This window comes from Ochotona princeps, chromosome 3 (genome assembly GCF_030435755.1).
Source record: "Ochotona princeps isolate mOchPri1 chromosome 3, mOchPri1.hap1, whole genome shotgun sequence".
Taxonomy (NCBI): Eukaryota; Metazoa; Chordata; class Mammalia; order Lagomorpha; family Ochotonidae; genus Ochotona; species Ochotona princeps.
In genome coordinates, this window is record NC_080834.1 from 114,960,292 (window position 1) to 114,976,293 (window position 16,002).

The 16,002-nt window shown below is 45.7% G+C and overlaps 1 protein-coding gene across 7 annotated transcripts in view; it reads left to right on the plus strand.

Annotated features, from left to right (window-relative positions):
• The window catches only part of TNIK (TRAF2 and NCK interacting kinase), a 397,078-nt gene that overhangs the window by 319,723 nt on the left and 61,353 nt on the right, over positions 1-16,002 (plus strand). For 4 of the 7 annotated variants that reach the window (XM_058661109.1, XM_004591298.3, XM_058661110.1 and 1 more), the window contains exons 13-15: positions 6,406-6,516; positions 7,356-7,442; positions 8,422-8,610. In XM_058661109.1, coding sequence (XP_058517092.1) covers positions 6,406-6,516; positions 7,356-7,442; positions 8,422-8,610 — 387 coding nt within the window. The remainder of the gene's footprint in view (positions 1-6,405; positions 6,517-7,355; positions 7,443-8,421; positions 8,611-16,002) is intronic. The other 3 variants (XM_058661113.1, XM_004591300.3, XM_004591301.3) reach the window with 1 other exon arrangement.

The following is a 16,002-nucleotide window of genomic DNA, read 5'->3' on the forward strand; positions in this document are numbered from 1 at the left end:
GAGGACTTTAGCCGCTAGGCCACGCCACTGGGCCCATTCATGATATTTCTTATTGTAGAATGATTCCTGTCCAGATTATAAGGGGAACAAAAAGGCTTTGGAATTCCAGCTACAATTGCAAGGAATCAGGCCCTAACCCCATAGCAGTTGGTTTGCAATGGTCTTTTTAGATCTGCAACTTTTTAGGTGTTACATGGGCAAGAGGAATGCCGGGCAGGCTGAATGCCTCTCACCGCCGGTATGGCTCCTGCACAGCTGAAAGAGCAGCCCTATTTAAGGTGTGATGTGTAAGTCGATTCAAAAGCCCACACTGGGCTCTTTCATTCTGTGTGCCTTTGAACAGAGAGTCCTGTGTTAGGAGCTGGTTTGAGGTACTTCCCAAGGAGCCTGACTTAGTCCTGCCCTAGCTGCTTTTCTGTCCTCTGGAGGACAACTCAGGTCTTCCACAGTCACAGTGGGATCCCCTTTTGCCACTCCTGGGAGGTCACCTGGGAAAAAAGCCAGAGGAGCTCTCCAAGGACAAAAAGGAATTGCGCTTCCTGTCACTTCTTGCTGGGAACTGTGAACAGACTTTTTTGCTTTGCAATGTAGTATTCCTTGCTCAGAATGTCTTAACAGACATGTGAGGTGACCTCATCTGCCCCCTCTCTGGAAATGTGGGTAAAAGAGACTTTTTCAAGGTCAGACAACATCCACTCACTCATTAAATAAGCATTCGTAGAGCATTTCCACGTGGTCTTCCGTGTTTGCATGGGTGGCTCTCTAGGGCCAGAATCTAATCTTAGTATTTCCAATGCATCCTTCTTTCATCATGCCCACTGTGCCTTCTTACCTCCCTGAAGCCTCCAGTGACATTTTAAAAAAAGATTTATTAATTTTTATTGGAAAGCCAGATATACAGAGAGGAAGATCTTCCATCCGCTGATTCACTCCCCAAGTGGCTGCAATGGCTGGAGCTAAGCCAATCCGAAGCCAGGAATCAGGAGCCTCTTCCAGGTCTCCCATGCGGGTGCAGGTTCCCAAGGCTTTGGGCTGCCCTTGACTGCTTTCTCAGGCCACAAGCAGGGAGCTGGATGGGAAGTGGGGTTGCCAGGATTAGAACCAGCGCCCATATGGGATCCCTGCATGTGCAAGGTGAGGACTTTAGCCACTAGGTTACCATGCTTGGGCCCATTCAGTGACATGTTTGATTGCAATTATTAGTTCTCCAATGTGGACTCTACCTCTGAGTCAAGTAAGAGGAAGTGTGACGTATAAGGATGGACACAGGGCCAAAGGTTGGTTTTCATTTATTGACTCCTATCCCTCTTTGATTTATCTTCATTTGAAAGACAAGTCTGAAAGTGGTGTAAGTTAATGCAATGAATACAATTTTAATCAGTAAGTTCATTAAGATGAACTTAATTGATGTGGCAACTAAAAGTAAACAAGGATGTTGAGTGCTTAGGAACATTAAATAGAAAACAAGATGTAGGTGGGAGCCAGGTCAGTTCACAGCACACTTACCCCAAACGGTGCCCAGGTAGGCTGCCATCCATGCAACAAGAGCCCCAGTGCCTAAGAGAGGCAAATATGAGCGTTCAGGGATGTGTGTTGGCCATCAGGCAAGAGTAAACCACTCAGTCAGGAAAGCTTTTTGAGGTCTTTGGAAACCTGCACGCTTGCCCAGCATGGTGGAGTATTGCTATGAATAATGTCTGAGGTATTCTTCCCATAAGCACGGTGGTTAGCTTTCCTCAGCTCTTTTGATAACATTGTAAAATGCAATGGATGGCACAATCATTTGTCAGAGTCGCTTCTGTAAGAGCCACGGCACTCAGGCAGGTGCAGCCTTCCTGCTGATTTAAAGTAATCTTAGAAGCGAGCTTAAAGAAACAAGCAAAAAGAAAAAACCACATACACCCAAACACAGCTCCACAACCTTCATAATAACCATCCATGAGGCATATTTTTTTTTAAAGATTTATTTATTTTTATTGGAAAGGCGGATATACAGAGAGGAGGAGAGACAGAGAGGAAGATCTTCCATCCAATGGTTCACTCCCTAAGTGACCGCAATGACTGGAGCTGAGCCAATCTGAAGCCAGGAGCCAGGATCTCTTCCAAGTCTCCTACATGGGTACAGGGTCCCAAAGCGTTGGGCTGTCCTCGGCTTTCCCAGGCCACAAGCAGGGAGCTGGATGGGAGGCAGGGCCACCGGGATTAGAACTGGCACCCACATGGGATCCCGGCGCATGCAAGGTGAGGACTTTAACCACTGTGCCATTGCACCAGGCCCCATAAGGAATATTTTAAAAATTTTGTAAAGAAGCAACTTTTCTCTTTTTAAAAAAATCATTTTATTTGAAGAGCAGAGTCAGATGGAGAGCGAGCTTTCATTTTCCATCATTAGGGAATGACTCTGTAAGTACCTAAACAAGCAAGGTTGGGCCAGGCCAAAGCTGCCAAGAACCCAGAATTGCCTCTGGGTCTTTCATTGGGGTAGCAGAAACCCAAGTTCTTGATGCATGATCTGCAACCTTGCATGAAGTGCTTTGGCAGGAAGCTGGTTGTAAAGCAGAAGAGCCGGGTCTTGAAGCGGGCACACTGCTATGAGAGGTGGGCATCCCAAGGGGGGGTGGTCACCCTTTGTAGCAGTCGGCTCATGAAGAACATTTCTTAGAGCCAGAGCTATAATTAGAACTCAGTATTTAAGGCTTGAGGTGGTGTTCTCTGGTAAGAATTTAAAGTGTGCGTGCAGTAACTGTTACCTCTGAGGGTCCTTGGCCAGGGCCTTAGGAGTCCTATTTCCTCATTTAAAATGAATCCATTCACACGCCTGACAGCGCAGTCCTGCAGTCCCTGCCTGCAAGTGGTCTCTGCAAACAAGCCTGCAGGGAAGATGTCGCCAAGAAGGCCCACTGGGCCAACCGCCACCGGAAAGCCAGGTGGGTCCTGCTGAGGGACTGCCCTGGAGGAAGGCAGCGACGCCTCTGCCTGCCAAACTGGCAGTGCCTGTAGCCCCTCAGGAAGGCAAACATGAATTTTTTAGGAACCCACTACATGTCTCATTTCAGGAATGTCCTTATGGCAATACGTTCTAGAAAATACGTGTGAAAATATGCCTTTGGGTGATTCAAAGTAGGTGAAGTCTAGAGTTGCTAAGTAGTTGGTTGAAGCCCTTCTTTTCAAACGACAGGACCACCACCATCATTCTGAATAATTTGAGTGATGCTGTTTCATTTTTGCCTTTCCCATTCCTTGAAGCTTAGACTTTCAATTTCTTATTAATGTCCATGCCTTACTCTAAGAGAGCAACTGGGTACCATGCCAGTAGCAACTGAAGAAGTTTCTGCTCCTGAAGGAATGCCCTCTGATCTTGGTTCAATGTGAAAGAATGGCCCAGCATCATATTTTTTTTCCGTCTGTCTATTGTTTATTCTATCTGCAGTGTTCAGTGTAACAAATGTCAATGGTTCCAGCTCCTCTATGGGAAACAATGAGAAAGAAAACTTGTGTGGAATAGAGACCCACAAATAGCTTCCAGTCAGGGTGCCAGAATTGCTAGGACACTATGCAAAATAAATACAGAATATGGTGTGGTATAAACCATCAGTAATTGTGCAGAAGAAAAATGGTGTGCAGAAGCTGAAAAAGATCCTGTGCTGTTTTGTTTTTCCTGAACCCTTTTACTCTGTCCATTCCAACAAGTTCTTGGGTTCATCTTCCAGGTGCCAGGTCCTGCATGGCAGGGTGGGGAGTAGAGGGTACAGCGGTGTCAGAATTGCCTTGAGCAAGAGCCAGCAAAGCTAGGTAGCAGTGTCTGCTTGAGGCCAGCCGTGTGGCCTCCCTTGGGCAGGTATTGGTGTGTCCCCTGCAACAGCCCCATGCCCAGGAGGAGAGAGAGGAAAAATTTTTCCAGGAAAGGCATTAACATGGAGACACAGCAGCTGGAAATTGGCAGGGTGCCTTCGGAAGGTTGGAGGAGTGATTCATTTTTCAGCCTCACCACAGGGATCAGAGTCTTGGCCTCTGCCTCCATGTGTTAGCAGCGGCCCATCCGAGAGAGATCATCATTAATTATTAGTCACTTGCGCGCATCTTTCTCAGAAACTACAGAGGACTTGGGAAGCCCGGGCTGCCTTGAGTTGTAATCAATACGGAATACGCCTTACCCAGGGAACTGAGTGGCATGTAATTATAACACAGTATTGATTCCTGGCAAAGGGGTTGAAAATGTACAAATCCTTCACATAAAAAATCAGCCAAATCTTCAAAGGGCTTGGTATTTTTTTTTCCCACAAGAAAGAGACTGATAGTTCGAGTAAAAAACTTGAAGTGTTAGCTAAATTAGGGCTATTTCCTGCCAGGAGCCAGTTCTGTACACATAATTATTTTATTCTCTGGGCTGTCACTGATTTGCTTTGGTTGAATGTTGGAAATGTCTGTGTTTTGGGTCTGTAATCCAAATAATCCAGTTGGTTCTATGATGAGCTTTTCTTCCTTTTGTCTTTCTGTATTATCTGTGTGTAAGACACATCACCGCGTGTCTGGGGGGGTGGAGTTGGCGCCTTTAGCCTCCTTCAACCCCTGCCATTCGCCTCTTCTCTGTTGCACCATCAGAAGCCCCTCGGCCGGGACCTCCACCCACCCTCCCACACCTCAGAGTGCCCGGGTTCTGCTGTTGACTTTGGCCAGATGGCCATTTCTACTTCTAGGCTAGTGTCCACTGCAGGCTTGTGAGAATGACTGGAAATCTCCGTGCTCTTCAGGCTTCTTCCTCTGGCTGCAGCAGCAGCAACAAGGATTCGCTGCCAACCTTTGCTCATCTCATCAATGTCCTATCACGTCACGCCTAGATCTGTAACAAATGCTCAGATCACTCTCTTAGTACCCTCCCATGCCTGCCAGGGAGCCTTTAGGAGATGCTTCATGAAGCCCAGCAGTGGCTTGTCGTTGCCTACCTGTATTCAAAGGTGGGAAAATAACTGTTGATCTGGAAGTTTCAGATGTTGAGTCTCCACAAAAAGATTCAGTTTATCTCCAAGCAGTCAGAGGCCCTGGAAGACAGCTGGTCAATAGAGTTGCATCAGGCAGTACATCCAGAAGGCTTACATGGGCTGATGCGGTATTCTGATGATCTGTGGTTGGTTCAGCTGGGACTGGGACAGAGAACTTTTGGTCTCCATTCTCTAGGTTATGTGGTGCTAGCTTGCCAATGCGATCGTCACAGTCTGTTCTGTTCCAGGCACTTCATGCTCCTCTGCTGCGCAGGGAAGTGTTAGTAAGAATCACAGAGGAGAATGGCCGCATTGGTTCCTCTGTGAAGCTGGCATGTGTGAAGCAGAAGTGCCAGTGCCAGAACAGGCATCTGACATAAACGGCCTGCAGCCCATCTCAGAAGGGGTGAAGAGCACTTGTGGCGTGTTGCATGGGGAAGGCTTTGCAGTGTGTCACAATCCTGCACAAAGCAGGATGTTTGGCACCACTGGCTCCTGGTGCTCAGTGCCACTCATGTTCACCAGTCAGTGGGACAGCTGGCAACTCTCCTCCCATACCCTGCAGATGGGCAGGGCAAGGGTGCTACACCTGCTAGAAAAACCTCTAGCTGCTAGGCTTCGCTCTGACTTCTCCCAATTGGAACCAGGTTTTTGTGATTCCTCCGTCACTTTTGTAGCCTCTTATGCTCTAATGAGTGAAGTCAGACACTGGAATTTCATCACTTGCTTTAAACTCAAGCTCCACCGCTTATTACTGGGCATAACTTGAAGAATAACTTCATCTGACTCAGTTTTTTCCCATATAGAATGAGAATCACAATAATGTCTCCCTTAGAGGCTTTGGGAGAACAGTAAATAAATGAAACTAGTGAAGTTCCTACTAACAGGTTCAGTGTCAGCAGTTGGTAAGTGTATGGTTTGACGGTGATGCTGATGATGGTCCTTGAACAAGAAGGTGAAACGGACACCAGAACTAATAATACTACTAGTAGTAAAAGCACAGAGGCGCAGCAAGCAAGCAAGAGTAGTGTAACCAACAGGGATGGGAGGATTTTCATACACAGACCCTGAATTAATAAACAGCATTGACTATGTCACTTCACCTGTGTGACTTCTCCATTCTGTATGTACAAAACGTTTAGATTGCTTGAAGTCAAGATTACATGGTGATTCCTTAAGAGCATTTACACATTGGTATCCCTCCCTCCCCAGCCACTGGAGGAATGCTTTTGGCAGGAATCCGCTGATAAGAGTCCACTTGCATGTCCCTAATACCGCTGTTGCCTGACCCTGCACCGGGCATCCCGAGAGACAGCGCACCTCCGATGGATCAGGTTGCTGCTGTTGGGGGTGTCCCTCTCTGCTGGTCTCTGAGCCCTCCCAGGCCCGCTGCCTTCATGGTTGTCTGCTTCTTGCCCCTCCACAGCAACAAAGGCGAGAGAAGGAGCTGCGCAAGCAGCAGGAGAGGGAGCAGCGTCGGCACTACGAGGAGCAGCTGCGCAGGGAGGAGGAGAGGAGGCGCGCCGAGCATGAGCAGGTACCGCGAGGACCCCGGACCCCGGCACACAGCCAGTGTGCCCTTCTGCGGCTGACCTTTGGGGTGTGGGGCGCCTTCTCTTAGTACTGCTTGGTTGAAGTGGGTTTTTACTCTTTCTCAAAGCAACTCTTCTCCCCCCATTCAAGAAGTCAAATGCACAATCTTGCCAATGCCCTGCTCGCTGAACCTGGCTTCCTACCCAGACCAGAGACTCCTGAAAAACCCAGGGCCTCTTGACTTCGCTCAGCCATGGGAGTCTGATTCAGAGGTGGCACTAAAGCATGAGCAACGAGTCAGGCCCGCTGCTTCCGCGTTTCCTGAGAGCCTTTCTCTACTCATGCAGTCTCTGGTATCTGAGGCTGTCAGTCACTGGTGCAGATCCTGCAGCTGGGCGGTCGTCTTGTGAGGAACAACCCAGGCCTGCCCGAGGGGCCTGATACAAAGATGGTGCCTGATGGCAGTGAGCAATCATTTTATCCCTGTTGCTTGCACAGGAGCCTCTGCACTTCATAGCATTATTAATTCCAGGGAGTCTATAAAGACAACAGCCTATAATGAAAGGCTTTCAAATGTAGCCAGGTTGATGAAAACCAAGTGGTAAGGATGAAGCGCTGCGCAGGCTCAGTGAGCTGTTGCGGGCGGCGGGCTTGTGCCTTTGGCTGCGTTGAGATGCTCTGCTTTGGTGTGGCATTCGCTGCCTCTTTGGTGAGGGGGTGTCTGGGTATTTTCCCCTCCAGCCTCTACTCGACAGCTCTTGTCTCCTTTGAAATTACCGGTTCTTTTTTCTCTCTCTCTTTCTTTCTGTTCCTCTGAATTCTCTGCTGCCCACCTCTCTCCAGGAATACATCAGGCGACAGTTAGAGGAGGAGCAGAGACAGTTAGAGATCTTGCAGCAGCAGCTACTGCATGAACAAGCTCTCCTTCTGGTAATGGGAAAGCCAAGAGCCAGCTGACGTGCTGTTTTCATTGTGTGTGTGTGTGTGTGTGTGTGTGTGTGTACCTTCCTAATGCAACCGTCCAGAAGAAGGGACCCTCCAAGCCTCGTGGGCCTCACAAAGCTCATGAAACTTGGTACATTTCCTGACCCACTTTGCTGAGTCTAGTATAATGGTTACGCATTTGTGATGAAGTCCATCTATTTATGATATTTTTACGTGGTTCCCACCTTGTTATAAGGTCAGAGCATTTTATGATCCATGGTGTTTATTGCAAAGTAATTTTCAAGACCATTTGCAATGTGCTGGAGTACGACCACAGCCCAGGGTGCTGCTCCCACAAGAATGCACTCAGCACTGCCACCGTATTTCATTTGCAGACCTTAAGTTTTAACTTTATGATGGGGACATTTTGTGTTCCCTGTTCCACTTAAAATCCTTTTTTTAAAAAATTACTGTTCTTAGTGTATCTTTTTTTGAAAACTAAATCTCTTATTCAATGGCGTACCGATGCCTTTTAGCCTGAGCATGAGCTTGCAAATGGTTTCTGTTGGGCCAACTCTTAACTGAACCGATATGGTCTTGGCAACCATCTTTGTTAGTTCTCTACGCGATTATGCAGATTGAGGTGGCTTGATTGCAAAGAGTGGATGGCTCTTTAGGCACTGTGTGCTGGCCATCCAGATGTCCTCATCATGGCCATTTTTCCCAGATGTAAGTGCTTTTTAAGTAAAGGTGTTTGACGAGAGAGCACCGCTGCAGCAGCAGTACTTTGATGAAGTGGGATTCTAGTGTAGTTGTTGATATCTGAGGCCCATCCTGCTCTCGTCCTACACTTCCATTCATATTAAGGCCCTTCATCATTTAGCTTAATTTTGACTCCATTGCATGTTTAAATGATGCTGCCAGGCCAGGGGCTTCCATGAGGTAATTTGGCCTTCTCCTGGCTCTTCTCTCCTGATCTGGACAGGAATATAAGCGCAAACAGCTTGAAGAGCAGAGGCAAGCAGAAAGACTGCAGAGACAGCTAAAGCAAGAGAGGGACTACTTGGTTTCCCTCCAGCATCAGAGGCAGGAGCAGAGACCCGTGGAGAAGAAGCCGCTGTACCATTACAAAGAAGGGATGAGTCCCAGTGAGAAGCCAGCGTGGGCCAAGGAGGTGAGTAAGCAGGTGTCACCCCGCCTGACTGGCCAGGCCTTTGCCTACGATGGGTTTCCTCCAGCAGAAGGGGAGTGTTTCAGAAAGGCAGAACAATTTGTCCTGTAAAGATGCACAGTTTGCTTTGGGGAGAACCATGATGCTCTTTCTAAAGGGAAGTGGCAAGGTGCCTGGCTGCATTCGTGGTGTCTTTCCCATGGATCTGCTGAGAGACATTCCCTTATACAAGTGCAGATGAATTAGTGGCATGGTGATGTCTCATGACCTTTCCCTGGGAAGATGGGAAGGACGTGGTTGAGGATTGATGGAATCCTGCCAGCTCCTGGGCTCTGGTGCTGATCACAGCATTGCTGACCCTGCCCTGTGGCACCACACATGTGTACTTGCTTGTGATGTTTGCTTTCAGAATCAAGGGTCTTTTGCCTTTCTGGGGCACATCCTTGCAGAGCAGTCATCCCTCATTGCTCGAGTAAGGGAAGGTTTTCAGGAATGAGGCTCTGTGATGAGCTGTTTTTTTTTAAAAAAAAAAAAACTTATTAAACAATGTTTGGATGAGTAAAAATATAAAGTGACCACCAAGGAGTAAAGCAGACAAGCGAACAAAACCACTGTAGCCGTGGCCAGCCCTCTTCCTGGTGGTAATGTGTTAGCTCGTAGCATACACACACCCTGGGGTTTTGATGTAGCATCTTTAGATGGTTCTTCCTAGAGCTATTTTGAAGTTATTTAAACTGCAGTGTTACCAGAACCAGATTCCTTAGATGAGACCTGATTTTATAAGAATGTTTCTTTCTCTTTGTTTGTTGTGTCTTACATATGTACACAAAATGCTTGAAAACACTGTTTTCCTAGTGTTAATTCAGGTAATCTAGTGAAGGCAGACCTTTAAAAATTGTTTTGTTAAAGAATTGTGCACTGTGTATGTTATTTAAATCGTTAATAACATACAGCAGTGAAAATAACTTGTTTCTTTTCAAGGTTAAAACAAAAACTAAGTTTGTAGAGAAGATGATTGGAGTTTAAGGTGGAGACCATTTTTAATCACTTTCCCCTAGAGTTTGTAAGTGTGATCCATGTTAACCTGTTTCTTTGATAGCTGCCTCTTTCTTTTACATCAATAATTCAATTTTGTGATCCTACTCCCAGGTACACCAACGACCCCTTAGTAGTCCGTCTGTTCTTCCAGCTGAGCAGAATCACTGTGCTGTTAAACAGCAGCTGACACCCTTCCGGGCTGGCAGAGATGTGTCGCCTTGCTCTACTGCTAAGCCATTGTCTAGCCATACCAAGTCGCAATCTTCAGCTAAGCCAGGCTCTCGGCTCCTGAGCATGGCAGCTGTTCAAAAGCCTGAAAAACGAGCCTCTGCAAAGCTATTGCCGGTAGCACCTGCAGGAATCAATGATTCCAGATCAAGACTCCTGTTGGAGCGTCACTCACGGAAGAAAGATGGGCCAGCTTGTCCTATTAGACCTGTTTGGGAAGAACAACTGACGCCTCAGGAAACCTCACGGACTGTAGGGAGATCTCCAAAGCGATCTCGCTCCCAAGGATGTAGCCCCACTCGAGTGTTAGGGCGTAAGGTCATGTGTGTGTCTTCCCCCAACATCTCCAAGGTGACCAGCCCCCAGCTGCCCATTACAGCAGCACGGGAGGGCCTTAGAGACTCGCCTGGCCCTTGGGGCAGGAGGAGCACACACTGCCACAGCTTCCCAAGCACCTCACCCCTTCTAAGAAGTGCTGCGTCACTGAGTGATCTCTCCCTGATGCCTGACCCCCTGACCTTCAGTGCCCCCAGGCCCAAGCATGAGTTTAGAAAAGGAACACCCGGAGATGCTTTTGGAGAGGACCTTGATTCCTTGCCAAGCATCCCGGCATTTCTTCCTTCCTTTGGGCAGCTCCCCCACATGCAAATGTGCCACCAAAGGGGGCAAAATCCAAAGCAGTGCCTGCTTCCTTCCTCGAGCCTGCACCCAGCACGTTCTAACGTGAACTTGTCTACTTTGAATTCACTGTTTGCTAGTTGCTATTTGTCCTCGTCCCTCGGCTTCCTGGCCTATCCTCTCTATTCAGAAGCGATGCACAGTTCCCGAGCTTTCCGAAGCCCCGGTGTCCCCGAGGGCAAATCTTTGCAGGTGTCATCCAAACAGCCTTCTAGACCTTCCCATCTTCCTTCTGGCAAGGCTCCTAGCAGTTACAGAAACATAGCAGTTGGGCATTCCAGCGACAAGGCTGTATCATCAAGCACTCCTGATGTGAGGGTCCCTGGCCACCCTAAGTCTGGGCCTCCTCTGGTGGGTGACATCTTCCAAGGTTCCTGGCTTCCTGGCAGCTGGCGCTCTTCCTTTGGGCTTCATGCACTTGTACACACTTGTGGGAACCTTCTTTCATCTTTAGTCTGCTCCTGTTGGGTGTGGTTAACTTGATCCAGCTTTGAACTAACCATCAGTGTATCCAGGCAGTGATTCCCAAGTCTCAGAGTGGGTGATGATAGTTGGCAGGAAGCGGGACAGTGCTGAGTTTGGGATGGGAGCAGTGGGTGTGCAAATAAGGACAAATCATTGTCTGTCTTGGTGTGATTCACCATTTTTAACACCCAGCCATGAAAACAGGAACAAAAATGAATGTGAGCATCCTTATCCTTTTTGTCTTTGAGAGCTTCTCATCAGCCATGTGTGAACTCTTCCCCTTCCAAGTCATCAGTGAGAGCTCTCTTCCACGAGAGCGGTGGAAGGGACTTGTCAAACCAAATAACATGTTTCAAGACTTTGGATTACAGCAGAACCAATAGCTTCTCAGGATCTTAACTGATAAGTTGGGCTGAACTCTGTGAGTAGACTAAAAAGGTATCAGAATAAAAGCTTGAAAACATCATCCCGAGGTACTGGTGGTGGCCAGTGTAATTGTCTCCTGTGAAATTGGGCCTGGATTGGTCTGTCCCCGGTGCCATGGAAGACCTCCCCCAGCTGTCTTTCTGCCCATTGTGGCCTCTTCTGTAAGCTGCTCCACCAGCTGGTTCCTAACTCAGCTTTTTGTCAAGATGGTTGTTCCTCTCTACCTCACTTTCCCAGCCACTTTTCTTCATCCCAGTCAGCAGGTTTTCACCAGTGAGGTTATGTTACACTTCATCCTCTGTGTTGGTGTCTTTGTTTCCATAAAACAGAAGTGGTCATTATAGTTCTCTTTATACTGGAGATTTCCAAATTATCCTTTATTTAAAACTCTGTTCCCATCTTTCTTCAGCGTCTGCTTATCTCACTTAAAATTTAACATAAAAGAGACCTGGAAGGAAGTGAGAAGGAGTCCTTGAGGTCAAGTCCAATTGAGGATTAATCTGAAAGGCAGAGTTTACAGCAAGAGAGAGATCTTCTGTTCACTCCCCAGATGGCAGCCATGACTGGGCCAAACTGGAGCTAGTAGCTTCTTTCAGATCTGCACATGGGTGCAGCAGTGTAATGACTTAGGCTATTCTGCATTGCTTTCCCAGGCACATTAGCAGGGAAGTGGATTGGAAGTGGAGCAACTGGTACTTGATCCTGCACGTGTATGAGATGCTGGTGTCACATGCAGCAGCAGCTTAACTTGCTAGGCTAAGATGGTGGCCTTAAGGTCCAGTAAAAAACTGGACTCTGTGGGCTGGGACAAGTTTTCTCTTTTCTGAGATGCTGCTACTCATTCATTTTTCCAATCTCCTCACAGTTGGGAAGACCATGGGCAACAATGTGTTGTAGTGCATGTGCCCTTTAAACTGTAGGCTCTGTACAATGCCAATACACATATTGTGGTCAACCTACTGGTATTTATTTCCAAGGCCCACCCTGTTGTTTCTGACTTGGATTTCACAGGAGCAGTTCATATACCTCTCCCATGTTCTTATCTGCTCCCCCGCCCCTCACCCCACCCAGTGAGAGCCAAGTACTGCTTCATTTCCCATCTTGGCCTGCTAGCAATTTCCTTTGTTACTTTTAAGTATGTACTCCATTCACTTGGGATCTCTGTAGTTTTTTCCAGGAATATTGGTTAGACGTGGATCTTGGAAATTTAGTCAAGGCCCTGTGTTCAGACACAATAACCTGTTAAGCATTCCAAATGAACGGGCATCTCTTTGTGCTCAAAAGTACTCCTGAGAGTGGTGTCCCCCATCTTGCTCAATAATCTGCCCAGGCCATCTTACCCAAAGGTGCCATGACTCAGTTCTTTAGGTGCCCAGGGAGCACAGGGTCAGAGTAGCTCATGAGCTTTTCCAAGCTCTTTGTGAACGGCTTCCTTTTGCTCTGGCACGCCAGTAAAACAAACGAAAATCAAACTCTTTTATTCAATTGGAAACAAAAAAGGAGGAATTCCTACATGGGTATTCCAGTGCACCATGTATTAGCAATTAAGTGGGCCTTCTAAGGCATACATAGACCAGACAAAATATAGAATACACTCATTAAAATGTACTCATGACATAGTAATAAGAGTTTACTGCAAAATGTACGTGGAAAATTAAAGGATTATTTTGATGCAAAAAAATCTTGAAACACTTGCACAGAGGCATTCTTTAAAGAATTCATAGAATGTTTATTATCAAAAAATGCAGGGATTTCAAAAATTTACACCCAAAAAAACCCTCATCTTTTAATTAATCATCTTTTAAGTCTGTTTTTCTGTCAGCATTTCTGTAAATGCTTCTATAATTTTGTTTTGAATTATTTTCTCAGTAGATACTTGTAAAGTGAGGCATTATGATCTACATATTATTTCTAATGTAGTGAGCAGTTTGGCAGTTGATGTTGATAAAGTATTTGCCTTTATGTATGTTGACAAGTTTTTATATACTTCACATTTTGTTTTAAAATTTTGCAATCAACAAATTTACTTTTAGGTCTTTCTAGATTTGTGTGGCCTTCATCCAACTCAGAGGCCCTAGAGAGCACTCCCACGGTACCCAATGAATGACACAGGCTGCTCTGGGGCAGAGTTATACTTATGAAATAGTCATTTTTATTTTTCCCAGGGAATGCCATAAGAAATAGAACAACATTCTTAAAGAGATGATCCAAATCTCTACAAAGTGATTTGAGGTTTTTTTTTTTTTCATGTTTAGGATATCCTTTTGAAAAAAATTAAAAAAAGGAAAAAAAGAAGTTTTTTGTAGTGAAATTTGTCAGTCTTAGCAATTCCTGTCCTCTGATTTCACTGATAATCCCTACAACTGTGAAAGCCTGTGTAACTTCTCTTTTATTGCTGTGGTCTGGCATCTGGACCCTTTTCCATCTTCATGTTATTCAAATAACCTTTTCCAGTGGTGCTTCCGGTTGGGGGATGTGTGTGTATGTCTTCTTGGCTGCAGGAGTTTGGAGCAGAGATTCAACTCTCAGTCTTTCATTCTCAGGAAAATGAAAACATCTTAATGATGCCCTAGTTTGCAGTCACCTATGTCTTTATTGTGGGATGAATAGGGGACCACTTTTGCTTTAGTTGATGTATCTTTCTCCTGGTCACTTGGTAGAGCTAAGCTGTGACCCACCAGGAGACAAGCCATTATCTCAGTGTATCTCAGTAGTCAGAAGAGATCACTTTCTCTCTACACTAACCAACTTTCTCTGAAACACTACAGCCCATATTTGAAATTTCCACTCGCTAGTGAAGGTGATCCTTTGGTTAACAAGCACTTGGGGTCTTTGAGACCGAGCTTCCTTGAAGTGAAGTATGCAACTTGATGCCTTATTATTTAATCTTTTCATAGATTTTTCAGATTTTTCATTTGAAAGGTAGAAAAGAGAGAGAGACAGACATAGTTTTCCATATGCTGATTCACTCCCCAATTCCCTGCAATACCCAGCTGGATCAGACTTGGAACTCAATCCAAGTCTCCCACATGGGGGTCAGGGTCCCAGAAACTTGAACAAGCACCTACTACTGTCAGGAGTAGGGCAGGAAGCTGAAACTGGAAGTAGAGTACCACTCTAGGCAAACCTAGCCGTTCCATTGTGGGATAAAAGCCCCCCAAGTGTGTGTGTAAACACTGTGTCAAATGCCCTCATAAGATTTTTAGATGTCTTTATACAAATGGCAGTCCAAGAACTTTCAGCACTTTAGAACCAGACTGAAATAGTTTGCAAGATGCGACAGTTATTTATACTATGTATTTTAAAATGCTACAGACTAAAACCTACGTGTAAACTGTTTAAAACACAGGCCATTTTGCTAGTAGTAATCATATCTATAGATGGTGAACCAGCCCCGTTAGCTGCCTGTAAACTCGGCACTCTGCTTTCTGTGTGGTTCATGTTTCATGTCAGCTTCAGGGCCCAGGGAGGCATCAGGAATATTGACTGTCAGTTGGCAAGAGTACTTTCTTTCAACAATGATTTCTTTGCTCCAGATGGAGTCTACAGGGCAGATATTTCTACTATTGCTTTTAGGCTGTATTTAAAATCTCTATGCTTTACAATGAAAAGTTACAAAATATTACAGATATTCCTGAAAAAGTTCATAGGAAATCCATAGTATGAAAAAAAGTCACGTATGAATTTAAAAATTTGCTTCAAAATAAACTTTTAGTTTGACTTTTTCCATGAACTATCTGAAGTGCTCTTGTATTTGGGTCTTGAATTTAGGATAATAAGTGGCTAGAACTTAGGTCATCTGCTGTCTTGGTGATGATGTGTCTGAATCTCCTGGGTTCCTGATCTCAGAGGGCAATGATTTAGATAGTGGAGTCTGAGTAATGGAGTAGTAGTAATAAACCACTCGAATGTGTGATTTATCTGTTCAGAATATTACCTGGAAATAAAAAAATGGCTATCTTAGTTTCAGTGGTTTAAAAATCTTCACCATTTCTCAACGAGCTTGACATTTGGAAAGCAGTTGACTGCATGCTTGGGCTCAACTTTTTGCTGTCTTGTTGGGACTTTTTCTTCCTTGTGGTCTTACCTCAAAGCTGGCTTAGTTCTTTTGCTCGAAGTGGTGGCCACCTATCTGCTGATGGAATATGTGGCACACATGCGCACACAAAGTCTACATGTGCTGGTTCATTATAACTGGCTTTTTGCTACTAACCTTATTTGGCTTGTGGTGAGCTTCTGGGACATGGGATTTCAGAACCAAGGTCAACTGGATGTATGTACCCTGCACAGCCATAGTTGGGAAAGATGGTCACATTACCCCTCCAGAGAGGCAGGAGGGCTGTTTTCTGTTCTGTAGCTTATTTTGCCATGTGAAAATATTTCAGACCAACATGACAGTTCTAAACAGCCTGGTACTGTATATAAGAAGGACTTTGCCTCAAAGAAGCCTCAAAAAGGGGTGGGGAGCATGAAAAAGACGAGCTCTTCTGAATTTGTATTTCAAACCAGGCAGAAAAATGCATAGCTGCTCCATAAAATAGACAGAAAAGCAACAGTGTG